The following is a 20,546-nucleotide window of genomic DNA, read 5'->3' as shown; positions in this document are numbered from 1 at the left end:
TGTATGAAAGACGTCAGTCAACATTCGACCTAACGACAGAAATGATTGTATTTGCGAAAAAGGTCAATGTATCGACCATAGACTTTGCAAAGGGTGACTTTAAATGAAATGGGTGATATCCTTGTATCATTAACTTATTTGTCAGTGATATGTCTCGTTTTAAAAATTGTTTATACATAGAACATGCGCTTGCGTTTCGAATCATCTGGGAGGCATAAACCCCATATGCATTTAATATTGATATATTGCTACATAAATAATGGAAGTTGACGACAGAAAAGTTGAATTCATCATGTTTATCATTAAGTTCAGTTGTCAGTTTGCTATTAAAGTCTTTCTCTTGCAAAATATCCAAAGATGAAACAGATATGTCAGTCTCTATGGTGTCTTTCATTTCGAGTTCAGTGGGATATATCGAATCAACGAAGGAATGAAAGTGAATATTGTTAATTGATACCACTTTTAATATGCATTGCATAAATAAAATATGCAATTTCTTAAAATAAATGCGCAATTTTTATTCTCAAGCCTTCATCTAATTACGTTGCCTATTTTGCATATTAAATAACATGTAATTTCACCGAGTTTCAGGCGGAAAAAATTGACGTGACTGTCCTAGAAAATTTAAAGATGGCTGTGATGTGTACTTTGTGATTTATTGGGTAAAGGTTATATTTTTGAATTGAAAAAGATGTTTATCGTACCTGTCAAATGCCTGTGTTGAAAATACTCACTAGTACATCTTTAACGATGATCTTTTTGTAAAATTCATACATAGCTTATGGTCCTACAGGCATTTTTTTTTAATTTTTAGTTAATTTAGAATAAAATCTATTTTTTATTTTAATTTTTAAAATTGGATATTTTTTTAAAACAAACTAAAATTGCATGATTCAAAGTCATTTCTATGTATTCAAGTTATTATTTGGGTGTCAATTTCTTTTATTATTCAATTCTTTTCTTTAATTTTCTTCAACTATGTAGTTTTGATAAATATTTTTTCTTGAAATTTGTTTTGAAAATACGATTTTTAATATAAAAATCAATTTGCTTGTGTTTTGTCATGAAGAAACATATTAGATGAAATATATAATACTGCCTTTTTTGGGGGGAGGGGGCAAAGGTTTCTTTCCTTGCCAAGAGAGAGGTCTAGATTTGTTGAAATTTGGATATTACGAACAGTATTCAAGTTCAAAGTCAATTAAAACAATACAAATCGGAAGCAGAGCAAACACGGACCTCCAAAAACATCAGAGGTGGGATCAGAGACCATGAAGGAGTGAGCATCCCCTGCCGACCGGTCGCACCCACCATGTGCTCCTTGTCATGATCGGGAAATAACGAAAAAATCCGTCGACATTTCAGTGTGTAAATAATGGCCTAACAATTAGTATGAAAAACGTCAGTCAGCATATGACTTAATATAGATTGTATATGCTGACTAGGTCATTGTATCGAGCATAGAACTTACGAAATGATGATTTTAAACGAGACTGTTGATATTCTTGTTTCATCAACTTGTTTGTCAATAACTTACCTCGTTTTAGAAATTCTGTTAAAAATTAGATAAATTGTTTCATTCATAGTCATAAATTACTCGCTGTCACAAGTTTTTTGATTATTATTATTTCTTAAGGTTTAAGTTTCTTGTACTTTTGCATGCTCCCTATTTATTCAACTCTATCGTAATCACATCGAAATCTGGTTTGACATTTTTCAAAGTCAAAAACCTGTATTACCATAATAACAAGAATTCTGAGAGTGTTGCATAAGCAATACTTGTCCGCTACCGACAAGTGTCATCTAGTTCCCTTAAAAATTAAAAAGGCCAACATTTTGTTAAAATTGTCGAAGGGGAACGAAATGCAAATATGATCTGTAACTCATCAAGACTGACTCGCTTACTAAAATCAGCTCAAAGTCTTCAAGCGGGTAGAAAAATCTGCAGAAACCAAGTAGGACATACTGATAGACAGACAGACAGAGGGACAGCTAGACAAACAGACGGACGAACAGACGAGGAGGAAACCTATAGTCTTCTCCTGTTTGAATGGAATGGGATTAATATTCTACTGCAGATAGAGAAGGAGGCAGTAAAATCTTCTCAAAGTACAAAACCATAATCGCATGATAGTTAGTTCTTTAATTTTGATGTATAAAATCATTTTCAGGTTTACCTTGGGAAACAGAGTTATTCCTTTTGTCTCAGAAGTCTGATTATGAACAAAATAAAGACCTGCCTTTGTTTCAGGTACCCGGTGTGGAACTAGAATATAAAATTAACATCAGAAAGTCAAACGTATAATCTTTTACACTTTGTTTTTCAAAGTATATAGATACATCAGAAAGACTGAAAAAAATATTTCTAGTTTGAATGTAAAATATGAATCAATAAGTAATGGGTGTAAAGAACACTGGACACACAATTGTACACTGGAAAAAATAATGATTTTACCATCAGGGTCAGTCTTGATGTGTTTGGTTGTGACATCACTCCAATATAAAGAACGTTATGGTCTTGCTGTTATTTGTATTACGTAGTTCGTGAAAGGAATACAGTTACGTAGTGTTATAGTTACACTTGCATTTCCACTCGAAAATGATACCTTTAACAGAAATTTAGCAGCAGATAGTGTATCCTTAACTGAAATATATCGTCTTGGAAAAAGGATAAAGTTGAATGTTGCTTAAATGGAAAATTCGTTCAAGCATGTGAAATAGCAAATGTTATCATTCTTGTTTTACTGATCCAAAAAGCACGGTATGTTACTAAAATGTTGTAAACAGCAATATCAACAAAATCTCGATTGAACTTATAATCTTCGGGCAGATCCAGAGAAAGTTTTAGTGTGTTGCTAGATGGTTTAATGGTTTCATATGGGGGAGACAGTTTTACTGAAAATCGAAGAAAATATACTTGAAAAAAACTATGTTAAAATTTTTGCAAAGTGAAATAAACTTTTCTAAAAATCCTACAGACTACCTTTGAAGAGAACAGTTACATAAACATTAAAATTAAGAAATATTTTAATGATAAACAGTTTCTTTGTTACCTATTTTAGGAATTGTAATATTGTAGAAACGACTTGCCACTCCATTTTATTTTTCAAGGTAATATTCATGTAATAATTGGAAGATGGATTAAACACGTCAAAGAGAGATAGTTTTCTCAGTTTCATTTTATCACATGATGGTAAATAACATCCTCTGGTAAAGTAGTCTCCCCAATATTTTGTAGAAATAATAACAGGACACAGTCTGTACGCCAAAGCACTAATTTGATAAGAAAAAAAATGTAGAAATACTTTTTATAGCGGTAAAATAATATTTACAAAAAAGAAAATGAATTACAATCAGTTTTCTTGGCAACTTGGCATCATTAACTCTTTTTTTCGTCTTTGACAAGCTCTCTCTTAATTCAGTAAGGTTGTATTTCAAGTTCTGATGGAAGAAGTTTTTCTACATTACGTTGATATATTACACACAAATTTCATCCTATAATTAAGCTTGCACAGTAATGAAAATTGCTGTAGGTGCGGGTCATGATTGAATAGGATAAATTAGAAATTTATTTAATAGGTTCATTTTTCATACATTACATTTGTTTAACTATTAATGATTAATGATAATGACAGTTCACATTCAATTTCAAAATAAAATCAAACTTAAGCATAGAGTACATGGACATTTCTTGAATATATTGGAGTAATTACTAGTAGTTGAAAATATGAATTTAGCTGCATAAACATGAATGATAGCATTTTTTTTAAAATATATTTTCCAGTCGTAGGAAATAGTGTCAAATAATAAAGAGTAAATTAAAGCAAATTAGATATAGAATGTTTACCCATCTGTGTACGATACGGTCCTAAAAGATTTCACTGAATTAATTATATTATTTTTAGGTATTTCCCACGTACAGTGCAAATCATTCTTATTGTTGGACACACAGTTCAGTACTTCTGGAAGCTGAGGTTTATCTAAAATAGGGAATGAGAAATATGCAAAAAATTGTAAAAACCATCAATCAACTTCTAACCAAGGAGTAGAATGTTTTAAATTTGCTTTTCTGGTATGACATATTTACAAGTCTAATATATTTCTTTTTGGAACTTGTTTAAGATTACACAATTTCAATAGTTTATTCTTACATTTCAATCACTTGTTTTTCACTCAATTTGAATTTACATTTACATGTAATTTTGTTAAAGGATAAAGTTAACTCATAATGTTGAATCCACTTTATTCTACACTGTAATTTTTTTCTTTCTACTTTACCAAATGAAGCCAAAATTGCGAAATAATGGCTTTATATTCGAATATATTCGAATTCGTTTAATTGATTTTTAATGTAGTTGAAGGTTAATTCAACTTATTAACACTCCCTAGGGTGGACCAAACCTTTAAACAATGAATGATTTACCTGGCTTAATACTTACATAATAAGAACAAAATACTTACAACCAGCGATGACATCCAAAACTGATGAGTCTTTGGAATTGTTTGAGTTGGTTTGACAAAAATAACTTATAAATGTCCCACTTACAATATTGAAATCATTTTGTCTGTAGAATTTGGTGGTGTTTGTCTGACTTACAGGCTCCAAACGTTCACAATCAGCTTTAGGTAAGCATTTACTCATATATAAATCCTGTATAGATGCGTTAGATCTTCCAAGTGAGCACGATATTGGCAGTGAACTATTGACCTCTACATATGTAAAATTTGAAGGAAAGATCGATGAAAAAGTCAAAAGTATGAAATTTCCAAATAATTGAGACGATTATATTTTCTTTTTTTAAAAAAAAGAATTTAAAACCCTAGATGTTATGTAGTTCGAAAGACCTTTAGAGGAAAAAATCGAATAAAAAAAGAAAGTTTGCTTTGTTTTCTTTTCAATGCAACATTAAAAAGGTTTGTCCAATCGATTTTAAATCAGTTTGACTTTATATAAAGAATAAAGTAATATTCTATCTTTCAAACGAATTGGCTGGTCAGTTACAATTTTTTCACATTTCCTCTTTCAAAAACCTGAAATATGAAAGAAGTCTTTTGCTGTGGAGCCTTCAATTCGACATTTAGATATCGACGACGTTTTATCAATTATTAATATTCATTTTCATTCCTACGTTGATTCGATACACCCCTCTGAACTAAACATAAAAGACACCACAGAGACTGGCACAACTGTTTCATATTTGGATATCAGAAAGACATTAATGGCAAACTAACAAGAAAATTTTTGATAAACGTGATGGCCTCAAATTTTCTTTTGACAATTCTGTCGTCAACTTCCCTTATTTATGTAGCAATGTGTCATTTTCACCTTCATATGGAGTTTATGTTTCCCATTTGACTTCATGCAAGAGGATGTTCTAAATACGATAGATTTCTAAAACGAGCAAAGCTTGATAAATAAGTTGATGATACAAGGATATCGCCAGGCTATTTTAAAATCAATATTTCGCAAATTATATGTCAATACAATGAACTTGTTGGTAAGAATAATCTACAATGTATCGTCAAGACTTATATCTGACGTTTTTAAAACAAATTGTTAGGCCATAATTTTCACACAGAATTGTCTATGAATTTTTCCGTTTGCCCAAGCAGGACAATGAGTACACGACGCCTGTGTCCGATTCACAGGGAATGCTTAATCCTTTATGGCACCTGATCCCACCTCTCCTGTTTTTAGAGGTCCTTGTGTATTGTTCCAATGGACTCTGGAGCATGATTACTGTTCGTAATCTTCATATACTGAAACGCAAAAGAAACGCAACAAGCAGTAATCTACAAATATTTGAATTTTTTTATCTGATGTTTTTCAAAAATGAATACACTAAGGTAAGACTTGATTTGAAAACATCAAAGATTAGATAAAAATGTTAAATGATTATCTTTTAACTTCAGAAAGTAACACATGACTGTTAAAACACCCCCACCCAGGCCATTCAATTACAGCGTGCAAGACTGCCATGCACAACAGTTGCAGCTTGATTTCTACGATGCAATAGGTTCATCAATCTCGAGATCTGAGCGAAAGAAATATTCTTTGCCATTTTTAAATGCCTGTTTTTCAGATGATGAGGTCGAAATTTTCTCCAGCCAAGCGCAGTGTAGTAACCCTTGGACTTCCGGTCCAAGGACTGTCATTCGTGCTAATGATACGTAAGAGCCTGTTGAGGCGTGATGTGGGTCATATTTGCATCTGCAACTCTCCATCACCTTTATTTTGAGATTTCCCAGCTAGAGCAATGGAAATGCGTACTTAAGTCATTTTCAGGAAGCATTGGCATCGCTTACGGAAAAGAAAGGGGAATTTATTTTTCGGAACATTGCTGCATTACTTATGATGAACAGATACAAATCCTTAAAACCCCATATTATTGCCAAATGTTTTGTTAAACAATTGTATGAAAATCATTTATCCGTTAAATTACCGATATTTACAAAGTTGAAGATGTCCTTACTTTTTAGATACCAAATTATATCCTATATGTACATGTAATATTCCCCCCTAAAATATGATGTTGCGTTTCTTTTGCGTTTCAGTATATTTCACTCTCTCCAACGAATGGTGACGAATTTTTTTTTAATTTTAAATTTTGCATGCACATCTAGACGTTTTGAGTTTCAATACTGTGTGGTTTTATAAAAATTGTACAAGCGAACTTCGAGAACTCCTGCAAGCAAAATTATATATAGAACAATAACAGTATATCTCCCCGACTCGATCAGGGTGACATCATAACTGAAATAAGCGATTCACATTCATTTTCATTCAACATCTTTTAAAACCACCTTTAGAGGTAAGAGCATTTACATAATAGCAATTTGTTTTCTAAATAGACAGGATTGTTTTAAGATCTCTTACTTACTTGTTTGTGGTGAAACAAACTTAAGTATGAACCACACAAGAACAGCATACTGTAAGAGGAGTTGTGGTTTCTTCATGATGATGTTAATTGTGTGTTTCTGTAAAATTGAAAGGTGGATATATAACATTAGTTTGCTTATGAAGGGTATGTTCAAGCATGATTTTTTCCAAGAAGTTCTTTAAAAACCAGCATAATTTTTTGCTGTCTTTAGGATTTTCTTTAAAAATATTTATTTTGAATTTTTTTTTTTAAATTTCAATGCCCATAAAAGATTTTATATTATCATTATAACCACGTGTAAACAGTTTTGTTAAATTGTACAAACTGAAGAATTTATTTCGTATATTTTTGCTTCTTTTCAATGATGATAATAATAAAAGAATGCTACATACTTAAGGACACAAACCTCTTATAAGGTCTTACTCTTTAATCGAAATGTGAGCTAATTAAATATTGGTCATTGTAACTGTCCAGAGATTTAGATTTTATGGCGCAAATAATAATTTTAAAGTATTAATAATTTTGTAAAATCGGCAAACAAAGCAAAATACGTTCTACTGAAAATTTCAATAGATTTTCGCGAAATTAGGACTTATAGATGGAGATAATATGAGATTTTTTAAAAGCAAATCGTGATAAAATTAATTATTTTGCATAATATAATTAATTGTTTTGTCATTTTGAAAAACACATTCATACTCTTGAGAATGTGCTGATGTATAAACTATTGTTCCATTTTCCAGTTTTTTAAAAGATATTAACGATTTGCTTGGAAAACTCATTATAATATGATTACATTTTGGTCACTTGAAGGTTTGTTTTCTAAACAACGAGTTACTTTAAATAATGTAATTTTTTCACAAAATTCACACTTAAGAGAATTTTTAGATATGTTTTGACATGTTTCTTTGACAACTTTGATTACTCAGTGTTCGCACAGTTTTGCAAAATATTGATTACAATGCAGTTTAGAACAAAGGGAGAATATCTTAAGAAAAATTAACATATAATGTAAGTTTCGTCCAGTCTGCATGTTTTAAAAAAGTAAACACTTTCGCCATAAAACCACTTTATATCTTTTAAAATTGTCGATTTGTTGGAAAAATAATTGAACGTCCTTTTGTCCTTTTTTTTTTTTACCTTGACGCTATTCAATTCTTTAAGAAAGTTCACATTATTTCTTTATTTAAGGGTGAAATTTAGTTTTAACGACAAACAAAGTGTTCACACAGTGAGAAGTGTAACTCTATTGTGTATAAAACGGAAAATTACTAGCTTTGAAACTGCTAAAATCTTGAAAAACGCAAGCATGGTCAAATTTAAAAAAAAACCATTTTGCTATATATAGCTAGTACCTTTATAAGAATTTAATTTTATGATTTCTATATTAACTACATGACAAAAAAGTAATACAGTAGCTATATTTTACATGACTCTACATTGTTTAAAAAACTGTACATGTATAAATGAACAACAATTTTGTCAGTAACAATGCACATTTAGACCGCATTGCTAAAAATTTACAATGACAGAAATGGGTTACCTTTCAGAATTATTTAAGAAATAACATATTATCAAACATATATCGGCATATAAGTACGATTTGTCTCTGTATTTCACTTTATAAACCCCGAGCACCCTTGCCAGTCCTAATCAATAAACCGAAAAATGTTTAAAAGTGATACAGAGGTCTTATTATCGACAGGGAATGCTTCTTTTTCCTTGGCACCTGAGCCATCTCCAATGTTTCAAGGGGCCCGTGTTTTTGTCCTGTTCACGTTTTGCATAGTTTTCAAGATTTATAAAATAGGCCATAGTTCATTATCATCACCTTGTTCATTACTTTTGTTACTGATTTCGAAGGTTTGTATTTTTTACATAATATTGCAACCGCTCATTCCCGTTCTTAATCTAATACTTCCCTGAATATATTCAGAAGTCATATTCGAAGGAAAACGCATGTATATTGCTACTTCGCTTACACTAACGGACATAGCGAAATAAATACACAGGTGATGGTCCCCAGGACTTCTCTATCATCAAGTTTTATCAAAAAAGAGAGAAACAGACAACAGTGCACGTTTTTTGCTTCGCAATTATCTTACCACCTTTCATTCATGTTTTTAATATTTAAAGGATTAAAGATTAAGAATTAACATAAAGGATTAAAGGATCTAATTAAATTAGATTGGTCGGTAGAATATACCTTTCATGACCAAAAGGATGACTGCACTTAAGGACATGCGAAAATTGCGCAAAATAAACTTTCAAAACAACCATTTTTCTTTCCATAGCAAGAATGGTCAACATCCAATCTTCAACTTTATGTAATTACGTTTAATAAAAGTATGTATTTACGAAGTTCGAACCTGTTTTCAAAGGCAGGGGTCATCACTATTTCTTGAATCTCCGTTCGATAATGAGGACGCCCACTTTTTTACTGACTTTATACATAGTCAGCGCATGTTTGTCTATTGTTCGCCGTTTAACAGTAGTTGTATATTTGCATAAATAATAATGTGTCAAAAGGAGATTAATAGACAAACATGCGCTCATGGTTAAAAAGAGAAAAAACTGCTTGTTCTTACATTCGCTCTCTGTGTTGTAACCAAGCATTGTTGCATGTTGAATATTATAAATCACCACGTGATTTCTTACCTCAGGTAACTTTGTGAATACTAAATTCCGTCACGTGACTTGTAAGGTAGCATGTTTTGTGCTAACTAGGACATTGTGTTCGAACACGTTAAGTTATCTGGCATTGATATAAAATCTGCTTTAATTACATTGACGTGCTCATATTGTTAATTTCCTTTTGAAACCTTTGTCAGAAGTGTATTTGTGCCATACAGAATAAAGAGGGAGATTGGAAAGAGTGATCACGTACTTTTTTTTCAAACATCATGAACATGTCATTATTATTTATCAAGTCTACATTTTAGACCCATTCTTACTATGTAAGCACCACCTTTCATGCATATGTAATGTTCAATCAAGGGCAGGTAAGTGTAAATTCACTATATTTAGAAAGCAGTAAGGACAAAAAACATTGAATCATTTTATTGAATCACAGTCTAAAATCATTTTAAGATTTAAATTTGGTTCCAAATTGACAGGATTCTTTCATAAACATACAAAAGTGAAATAAGGTTTAGATATAAAAGCAACAGAAGCAACCGAAAAAGACCCAAAAACAGGCGTTAAGTGCAGTCATCCAAAATTTGATGTTGACAATTTTGCAAAAGAAATTCTAGCATGACCAAAACTTGATAATGCTGGTGAATTGTTAACAATTGTAGAAATACTTACAAGGATATTAGAACATATTCCGTGTTGAAATCAATTTGGCATAAATAAGACCTTATGTCACGTCACAAACGCCTTATTTTTCTAAAACAGGTATATATATATACCGGTATTTTTTTTTTTCATCCATGCAGATTTTATTTTTAAATGCAGAAAAAGAAACAATGTGCCCATTGAATAGTTTTTTCTTTAATCCTGAATTCGTATGCTTTTTTGATTTGTAAGAATTTCCAAGTAGAACAAAAGAAATAGTTTGCATATGTACAAAGCAAATGGTGGAGGAATATTGCATTTTTTTTGCCACCGAGACGGAAAAAACATGGTATATTTACAATGTATATTTCTAAGACACATAAACGATACTGGTATTCTTTTTTCTCTAAAACTGCTTGAAATGCTAGGAATATCATTCTTATATTTTTGGATAGACAGAGAACTCTAGAGAATATTCAGTGAATGAGTTGAACAAAATGATTTGAATAATTATTTTTTATGAAATATAAGCTCAGTAGAGTCAATAGAATTCGATTATTATCTCTTCGTTACTGTCATTCTTTTTTAATTTTCGGATGAAGCAGTATTTGAGATTCAATTTGACTGTCTGCCCTAAAGCAAAGAATTATTCGATACCCTCTAACGATGTAGCATTTTTACACCCTGCAAATGCATTCAAAACTCCTTTTTTTGGCATTCAGCAAATTATGATACCTAAGGAGTTTCCAGCAACTCTAGTTATACTTTTTTCCCCCAACTTTTTCTTTTCCGTTTTCTATGTATCGATGACGTAACAAGTAAATATCAGTGAACATCAATTACTTCTGAATTACGACCATGAAGGAATAACATGATATTCTACTTGATTTATATTGTAATCGTTCAGTTCTGAATCATACCATTCAAGAAATGTGAAGCGAACAGTAATCAGGTCATTAACCATTAAGACATTAGGATGCATGCATAAATCTTCTTTTACTTTTAAACAAAATATTAACAGGGTTTCGGAAAAATCCGGTTATCAAAATTGTGAAAATGGCGGGCGGCCGCCAATAGGGCACATCATTTCTCCTCCTCCTCCTACAGTTCTCAAGATAGGAGATATTTTGCAGATCACTTGTGCAATATTAGAGATGTACAGGATACTTGGATTTTGATCAGATCAATTGAACATATGTCAGCAATTTGCATGGTACTTGAATTTTTATTTCTTTTCATTATTGAGAAAAATACGAATTGTTGCACTTAGTCCTTTTTATCGAAAATATTGTTTAAAGGGTACATCATTTGTCTGCATAACCCCTCATACAGCTTTCAAGATAGAAAGATTTTACTTCGCAGATCAATGGTGCATATATTGGAGATGTGTATGGTAATTAGAATTTCATATTAATTTTGATTGTTTATAAGTTGTTAAACCTTATCATTTTTATGCAAAAAATGTTTACATTTTTACATTTATACTGTTTGGATGTCACATCCTACAGTTTTCAGAATAGAAAGGGTTTTTTTTAATAATTTATGTGAGAAATACAGTATTGTTCACACAAAAGGAAATCGGTTTGCTGTCACATTGACAGCTTTGGTCTTGTTAAATCAATCTTTCCTTTAAACGCTGTTCTAGCTTTTTTCAGATACATGAAATATATGGAGATAACGAACAGTATTCAAGCTCAAAAGTCCATTAAACAATACAAAATAGGAGCAAAGCAAACACGGACCTCCAAAACATCAGAGGTGGGATCAGGTGCCATGGAGGAGTGAGCATCCCCTGCCGACCGGTCACACCCGCCGTGTGCTCCTTGTCATGATCGGAAAATGACGGAAAAATCCGTCGACATTTCAGTGTGTAAATAATGGCCTTATGAAAAACGTCAGTCAGCATTTGACTCAATGATAAATTGTATTTGCTGACAAGGTTATTGTATCGACCATAGAACTTACGAAACGATGACTTTAAACGAGACTGCTGATATTCTTGTTTCATCAACTTGTTTGTCAATAATTTACCTCGTTTTAGAAATTGTACATACGTAGAGCATTCTCTTGCGTATCGAATCAACTGAGAAATATAAACCCCGTGTGCGGGTGATGAAGGTATATTGCTGCATAAGTAAGGGGAGTTGACGATTGAAAAGTTAAAGTCATCACGTTAATCATAAAGCTTGGTTGTTAGATTACCATTAACGTCTTTTTCAAGTAAAATATCCAAATATGAAACAGATGTGTCAGACTCTGTGGTATCTTTTATCTCAAGCTCACCAGGATATATCGTATCGACATAAGCATGGAAATAACCATTGTTAATTGACAAAACGTTTCTCTTTTCAGATAAGATAGTGTTGCATCGTTCCTGTGCTATGAAAAATCAAATAAAAAAAGCATTCCGTGGATCATAAAAGCAAAACTGTGAGTGAAACAAATGCAAGAAAGGTAAAACTATACATGAACACATTGTAAAATTTTCCAGTTGAAAAGGGAAGGTATCTAAATGGACAGAATGTCAGTATTTTAAAAATCTTTTCTTGGATTAATACTAGTAATTTGATGTGCTAAGAGACATAAATGGCAACTTCATTTTCGCAACATGGAATTCTTTAGTCATTAAGCTTCGTCAAAATATGCCTTATTTCCTCATTAATTGTTTTAAATTACTTATTAAAAGTTCATACAGTAGTATTACAAACAATTATGTAATCGTTTCGTTTCTGTAGAAAGACGATTCCATTGTGTATTTTGGCCTCTGTAGTCTTATTTTTAATGCATTTTAGAGTTTGACTCCTTAAAGGACAATCCATATGCAAAGCAAAAATTTACGATGTAAATAGGTAATGCCTTGACTTTTTCTCCATTTTTCCCCCAGTGTCATTTATTGCTGGAATTATTTAACAAGGTTGCGTGAAACACTAATGTTGCATATTTTAAAGATTCATCATTTATGCTGTTGACTTTATCACATTTTGATAGCATGATTCCAACCTTAACATCACCACTAAGATAGCTACATCCTGAGAATCATATGTTCAAATCCATACTGATAACATATCAGGCAAATCTGTTGCACTCATCTTTTAAAACATGCATTAATTGCATAATACGTTTAAATTTGATATGATAAAAGTCTGTTTATTTGCCAATAAACTGATTTTTTTAAACAATCAGCTGAAACTAAAGGGTGTGTGACATGTTAGGAATGTGTTATCGTTTTTCAAAATCGGAGTGCGGAAGGGGGGATAATTGAGAGGCAAAAAAGTGCCTAAAATTTTGACCAAAAAAGAAAAACTACCCGTACTGAAATAAACAAGTTGTTCCTCTCTAATCAAGTGAGGGTTTATGGCCTTTGAATGAAAATGCCCATGTTATATTTAACAACAAAAGACTGCACCCCTTTCCCCCGCCTATCAAGGACTGCGTGACTCGCATAAGTGCTTTTCAGCTTATCATTCTAGATTCATGTTAATCATTAAAGGTTTTCTAAACACTTGATTTTTATTTTGGAAATTTTATCAAAACATACAATATATGAATTACCAGGCAATGCTTTCAAATGCAGGAGTGATCGGAAGGTCGCTGGTCAAGCCTGGCAGCGACAGAACTAAGTATAAAAAATAGGTAGCAACTATTCCTTCGCCAAGCGCTCGGTCTCGGTACTTTTAAGTGAAAGTTGCGGGTCTTTTGGATGAAACCTTAAAAACCGAGGCCCTGTGTCATGATTTTTTTAAATATGTGATTGTGAGTGAATATTCCATATGCATATATTGAAAAGATTCTGCCTTGGAAAAAGGAAAAATCAGTTTAATTTGACTCGCTACATGTAGGTGTAAAGTTGAACAGGAAGAATTTATGAAGTAGACTTAGAATATTCTTTGCTAAAAATATACAGTGTGTGATTGTGTGAATATGCTTTAAGATTTTGTCTTAGAAAAAAGGAAAAATCAGGTTTAATTTGACTTGTTGGGATTAAAGTTGTACACGAGGAATTTATAAAGTAGATCTTGAGTATTCTTTGCTAAAATATATAATTTTTTATAAAGAAGGTACAAAAGCCTGGTCTCAAAAGAGAAAAAAAAGGGGGAGAACTCAAAAAGACTTAATCATGAGATTAAAAAGTCTTCATAACGAGATAAATAGCCATTATTACGAATTAGGAAAGTCGTTATTAGAGAGAAAGCCATTTTCATGAGGAAAAAAGGTCATTATTGCAGGATATAGTTTTTGGGTCTTTTTTAGGTCTTCCTCATTAATAACCAAAAGCTTTGTATGCATTCATATATTCAATGTCTGGGCATTTTTCGACAGTTTTATTTTAAAAACAAAAGTATAAACGATGTATTATTGATGGTATTTTTAAACAGTTATTATTTAGTACCATTTTGTATCAGTCTCAAACATTTCTAAGAGTGTGTGTTGGGAGGGGGTAGTTAGTTTAATGTACAAAGCAGTCAATCCTTTCAAAGCTTTTTTTAATAAACAAATAATATATGCTGTAATCATGAGGCATTTTATACACACTGCCCTCCTTAAAATTAATCCGCCCTATTTTTCATTTTGTCAATATGAACTTACGTTGTGCAGAAATGCCTCATAGCATCACAATAGTGCGTTTCAAGTTTCACGGTACAATCTGGCTATTTGTTTGTCTGCGTTACTATGTAATAGACATGCCATTTTCACACGGCAATGCTTCTTAATGTAATTATAAATACAGTACCACTGTTGTTGCTCCTTTAGATGGTATCTCTGTTTTTGTGTTCTACCGAGATGTTGATTGTTGGAGGTTATTTGAACCTAAAGACTCGTTGGATATTGTAGCTTTGGTTTTTTTTATATTAGAAGTTAAATATTTTCATCGTGCTGTCTTTAATCTGGGGTTGCATTTTAAAAACATGTCTTTAAAAAAGCTGTAGTTTACATACATGCATACATACATACATACATACATACATACATACATACATATATATATATATATATATATATATATATATATATATATATATATATATATATATATATATATATATATATATATATATATATAAACTAACTATGTTTTGTTCATAAATTCTAGGTATGGCAAACGTTAGTATTTGATCTTGAAACAACCGATCATTTTCAAATTATAAATTAAATATCATCGTTGACGATTTTTTTTAGTTTCATAATAGATATCATAATATCTAGTAGAACTTAGCTATCGTTTACGACGGTAAACTTTGATGTACAAATGGTCATTACAGATTCTCTCTCAAAACTATAGTTTACAACAGTAAGTTATAGTTAACGTCTGTTAATTATAATTTATGAGTATAAATAAATTTTTTAACTAAAGTTTACGACCAAAAACTATAACAAGAGGCCCATGGGCCACATCGCTCACCTGAGCACATTTGCTAGGCAAAAGCACAAATTAGTTCAGCATTGAAAAGATTACCGGGGGGAGGGGGGGGGCTTGAATTTTAAACTACCTGATGATGCTTCCATGTCAATATAACAAATGGCTTTATTGTACTTGAGAAGATTTTAAAAAAAATTTTCCCATATATTCCTTTGTAAAAATTTGATCCTCCATTGTGGCTCCTCCCTATCCCAGAGGTCATCATTTGAACTTGAATCTACACTACCTGAGGATGCTTCCATATCAATATGACTAAACATAGCTTTCCTGTTCTTGAGAAGAAATATTTTTTCTATATGTTCGTATGTAAAACCTTCGATCCCCCAATGGGCCCCATCCAACCCCTAGGGGTCATCATTTGAACAAAATTGAATCTACACTACCTGAGGATGCTTCCATATCAAAATGACTAACCATGGTTTGCAGTTCTTCTTCAGAAGAAATTTTCCTATATATTTCTATTTAAGACTTTGATCCTCCATTGTGGCCCCATCCTACCCACGGGGGTCATGATTTGAACAAAATAGAATCTACACTACCTGAGGATGCTTCCACATAAATATGATCAATCAGGGCTTTGCTGTTCCTGAGAAGAAGATTTTTAAAATTTTTCCTATACATTTCTATGTAAAACTTTGATCCTCCATTGTGGCCCCGCCCTACCCCCGAGGGTCATGATTTGAATAATTTGAATCTACACTACCTGTGGATGCTTCCATATAAATATGAACAATCTGGGCTTTGCTGTTCCTGAGAAGAGGATTTTTCCTATATATTTCTATGTACAATTTTGATAGTCCATTGCGGCCCTGCCCTACCTCCGGTGGTCATGATTTGAACAAACTTGAATCTACACTACCTGAGGATGCTTCCATATAAGTATGACTCATCATGGCTTTGCTGTTCTTGAGAAGAAAATTTTTAAAGATTCTTCCTATATATTACTATGTAAAACTTTGATCCTCCATTGTGGCCCCTCCCTACCCCCTGGGGTCATGATTTTAACAAACTTGAATCTACACTACCTGAAGATGCTTCCATATAAATATGACTTATCATGACTTTGCTTTTCTTGAGAAGAAGATTTTTAAAGATTTTTCCTATATATTTCTATGTAAAACTTTGATCCTCCATTGTGGCCCCGCCCTACCCCCGGGGGTCATGGTTTGTACAAACTTGAATCTACACTACCTGAGGATGCTTCCATATAAATATGACTCATCATGGCTTTGCTGTTCTTGAGAAGAAGATTTTTAAAGATTTTTCCTATATATTTCTATGTAAAACTTTGATCCTCCATTGTGGCCCCTCCCTACCCCCGGGGGTCATGATTTGAACAAACTTGAATGTACACTACCTGAGGATGCTTCCACATGAGTTTCATCTTTCCTGGCCCTATGGTTCTTGAGAAGAAGATTTTTAAATGTTGCCATTATTTTTTCACTAATTCCTAATTATCTCCCCTTGAAAGAGGGCGTGGCCCTTCATTTGAACAAACTTGAATCCCCTTTACCCAAGGATACTTTGTGGAAAGTTTGGTTTAAATTGGCCCAGTGGTTCTTGAGAAGAAGTCGAAAATGTAAAAAAGTTTACAGACAGACAGACAGACGGACGCCGGACAAAATGTGATCAGAAAAGCTCACTTGAGCTTTCAGCTCAGGTGAGCTAAAAAGTACAAAAGTAAAACCTAGTTTATCTAATAAATATAGTTTATCGTGAAACTATTATTTAAAACTCCTAACTATGTTAATGTTAATGATAATTTATCAACAAAAACTATAATTAACATCATACATAAACTACAGTTTAGAACCTAGTTTTTTTTTCAACTATAAATTATTTAAAGCTCATTTTTGTGAATTTGACGTGTCGTCCCAGTTATCCTCAGTAAATTGTAATGACAAATTAACCTACAAATTGATTATTTTAAGAAACTATTAGTTTTTTGGTTTATTTCAGGACAAATATATTCTGCAAATACGTACCAGTACACTAATCATCATCTACAAGCATTTTTAAAATGTTTATACATGACTATTTAAAGTGTTATTGCATTGTAATCTTAAACTGAAAATAAATGTTTGGTTATAAAAATAAATCTACCACACGAGACAAGTATACAAAAACCAGCATATACAAAAAGAACAAACATAACACAAATTTACGAGAACTGCTTCACAAACTGACATAAAAATGTTCTTCTAATTAAATCCTGTAAATGGCATATCACCAAAAAAAATGTGTTGACTTCGAGTATATTTCATTGTATCTAAATGCCAAATTGGCGATGCTATAAAAGGATACTTAATTTTTATTCCAAAAAAAAATACGATGTACGAGAAGTACCTAACTTTGATAAAAAACTGTTGATTTAAATTGTCATATCTAGGCGAACATCTCCGAATTAACTTCTGCATAATTGTGGTGCATAAATTCATTATAAAAATTCATTCACTATTTTTAATATGAACACATAATTTTACATTTCAACTCGTTACTCTGCACTTCATTATCACAAACAGGTAAATTAAATCGGCATTTTCATTTCGCCACTTCAAAACAATATTACCAAATACATTCCCATATAAGTAATCTGTAGCAAGTTTGCATTTTTACTTCAAACTATCAATATCAGTTTTGAAAACAGTGCATTGTATATTTACTTCTTTCTCTTATTCAACATTTTTGGACTGTAAATGTATCATTAATCAAGTCACATATTCAGAAATCAACTCAACTTTTTCAGGACATCTACATCCATTGGCACTGCAAACTGGGGTTAAATTTATTGCCGTTCTATCAAGTTCTCTGCATTCATTTTCCTCACAATGTTTCATGTTATCATCACAAGCATAACACTTCATATATGTAATTTTTGCATACCCAGACGGTAGCAGCGAATCAGTTTCACCTTTATCTGAAAATTTATCAACTTCGACAACTTCTTTTTGAAGGTCTAATTTCATTTCAATGACCTCATCGCTTGGGTCACTGTTCTGTGCCCAGACTGAATTTAAGCTTTCTTGTGAAGCCATCTTGATAATTTGTTCGAAGCTGGAATTACTTGTTGGAGTGTGAACCACGTTGTTTAAATCCGTTACACCAGAATCGGTTAAGCTTGATTTCAGTGAAGGATGTTCCTCAATTTTGTGGACTGCATCAGAACTTTTACTGGAAATTATTTCGTAATCAGCATTGCTTTTCTCTGCATGGTGACCATCAACAAAATCATGGCGACCTTTGACATTTACTCGTTCCTCTTGGCATTTGTTGACCATGTCTACTGTATCATTATCACTGCTGTAGCTAGTGTACATCTGTAATTTGAAGTCATCTTCCAATGTGCTGTTAATTTCTTCGTTCTTGTATTTCTGTAATTATAAATTCTTATTGATAGTCATTATGAGATGAAAATATGTCAAAAAGAATGGTCAATTTCTTTTAAGAAGGAATAGCGAAAAAAAAAATTCCAATAGCTCACATTAGTACCTTTTGGAAAATTTCAGGTAGATCGATTCTGAATTCTTGACAGTATCTTTGCCTCGAGTATCTACAATTATACGAATCATTCAAATAACTGTGGGTGAGTAAGCCTATCCTTTAAATAGTACCAATCAAAATTAACTGTCACACAAATAACAATGATGAAGGCGAAGTTGGCTTTGGTTACCTTAGCAACAAAAGCAGAACGAATATCAACGCCAACGAGACCATAATCAGCACAACAGTGAGGACTCCATCTGGAATAACTGAAATCACAAAAGAAAATAACAAAAAAGGAGTTTTTATTGCAATTAAAGTGATTGCACTTTGATTGACTGATTGATTGATTGATACTGTCTGAAATTTTACGATATTCAGGCAGGCTTCGAACTTTGACAGATACATGTAACTAGAGTTGCTTTATAAGTCTGTTTTTATCAGTTCACAACCATTTTAGTCAGATTGGATAAATTCAACCGCTAAGACAAATGTGTATGACACTATTTTTGATAAGTTTACAGCGATTTTCAATGTTGATTTTGGCGATTTCTATCAAGCTTAAGGGGTTGTTGGCGTTATTTCCAAAGATCACATGAGTGTGACTTACAATGAGTGTCGATTCCGAACGTCATAATGTTACTGGCGGTATAAAGATCCCTTTCATATTAGTACATGTGTATTATCGATGCTAATGACATTTTAACTTACCTGTCAAGCTTTCTACCTTTTGAATACTGGCATCTTCACAACTGATGTTGACAGAGGAATAACAGCTCGCAAATGAAATGCCACCAGAAGTGTAATCATTGGCAACTAATGATACCCCAAACATCCAATCTCCATATTGGCCACTTGGAACTTTAATTGTATGTCGCAGTATGGCACCATTTTTATTTATCCAGTTGAAGTCACTCTGGAAGAGTGTTTAATTAAAAATTATTGGGGGTATCGTTCCTAGCATTGTCAAACATAGAAATTTAGCATTATATTGCTTCTTTTACATTTATGAATTTTGTCTTTTCAAAGAATTTTGTGCATTACATATGTGCAAATAGTTATTTCATTTCAGGGTTTTGAATCACCTTTTTCCCGAACTAATCAAAGTAGAATCAATATTACTCCAATTTTACCAGTCTACCATTTTATATGACAAAGACGTACAAGACAGGTATGGCTTTCCCGAAAACCACGACAGTAGTAGAAAATGGTGTACCGGATGTTCCTTCGGAATTTCTCTCTTATATCACAAGATACCGTATACAGATCGCTGCCATCGTCCTTCATAGCTGTTACACCGACAGGACGGAAATCTGACAAAATTTTAATACATTTTATACTTTTTTCAGTATCCGTTTCCTCAGCCATATTTGTTTTTTCATATTATCTTTCTAATGAACCCTTTCATAATCTTCAGTTTCCCCTTAAATATAAATCAATCGTGTTTAACTAGACACCATTGTTTTTCTTAACTAGAATACTTATCA

General features: G+C 32.3%; 2 protein-coding genes across 2 annotated transcripts; both read right to left on the bottom strand.

The window, feature by feature from the left end:
• Positions 1–17,664: 17,664 nt before the first annotated feature.
• LOC133184162 (uncharacterized) lies at positions 17,665–19,325 on the bottom strand. Its single transcript, XM_061319062.1, has 3 exons — positions 19,250–19,325; positions 19,069–19,129; positions 17,665–18,950 (listed from the first exon to the last, which is right to left on the bottom strand). The coding sequence occupies exons 1-3, from the start codon at positions 19,291–19,293 to the stop codon at positions 18,288–18,290; spliced, it is 768 nt and encodes a 255-aa protein (XP_061175046.1). The 5' UTR covers positions 19,294–19,325; the 3' UTR covers positions 17,665–18,287.
• A 157-nt stretch (positions 19,326–19,482) lies between these two features.
• Positions 19,483–20,449, bottom strand: LOC133184486 (uncharacterized). Its single transcript, XM_061319575.1, has 3 exons — positions 20,224–20,449; positions 19,771–19,975; positions 19,483–19,490 (listed from the first exon to the last, which is right to left on the bottom strand). The coding sequence occupies exons 1-3, from the start codon at positions 20,425–20,427 to the stop codon at positions 19,483–19,485; spliced, it is 417 nt and encodes a 138-aa protein (XP_061175559.1). The 5' UTR covers positions 20,428–20,449.
• Between the last annotated feature and the right edge of the window lie 97 nt (positions 20,450–20,546).

The sequence above is a fragment of the Saccostrea echinata genome, unplaced genomic scaffold, assembly GCF_033153115.1.
Source record: "Saccostrea echinata isolate AGI-Se365-2 ecotype Australia unplaced genomic scaffold, CSIRO_AGI_Sech_v1 ptg000010l, whole genome shotgun sequence".
NCBI lineage: Eukaryota > Metazoa > Mollusca > Bivalvia > Ostreida > Ostreidae > Saccostrea > Saccostrea echinata.
This window is presented reverse-complemented; position numbering and strand designations above follow the sequence as displayed.

Coding starts and splice junctions, on each gene's coding strand:
- LOC133184162 (XM_061319062.1), bottom strand. CDS start 19,293: ATGGTCTCGTTGGCGTTGATATTCGTTCTGCTTTTGTTGCTAAG. Junction 19,130..19,249: donor GTTCTGCTTTTGTTGCTAAG/GTAACCAAAGCC, acceptor GTATAATTGTAG/ATACTCGAGGCAAAGATACT. Junction 18,951..19,068: donor TACCTGAAATTTTCCAAAAG/GTACTAATGTGA, acceptor TTATAATTACAG/AAATACAAGAACGAAGAAAT.
- LOC133184486 (XM_061319575.1), bottom strand. CDS start 20,427: ATGGCTGAGGAAACGGATACTGAAAAAAGTATAAAATGTATTAAAATT. Junction 19,976..20,223: donor GGGAAAGCCATACCTGTCTT/GTACGTCTTTGT, acceptor ACACTCTTCCAG/AGTGACTTCAACTGGATAAA.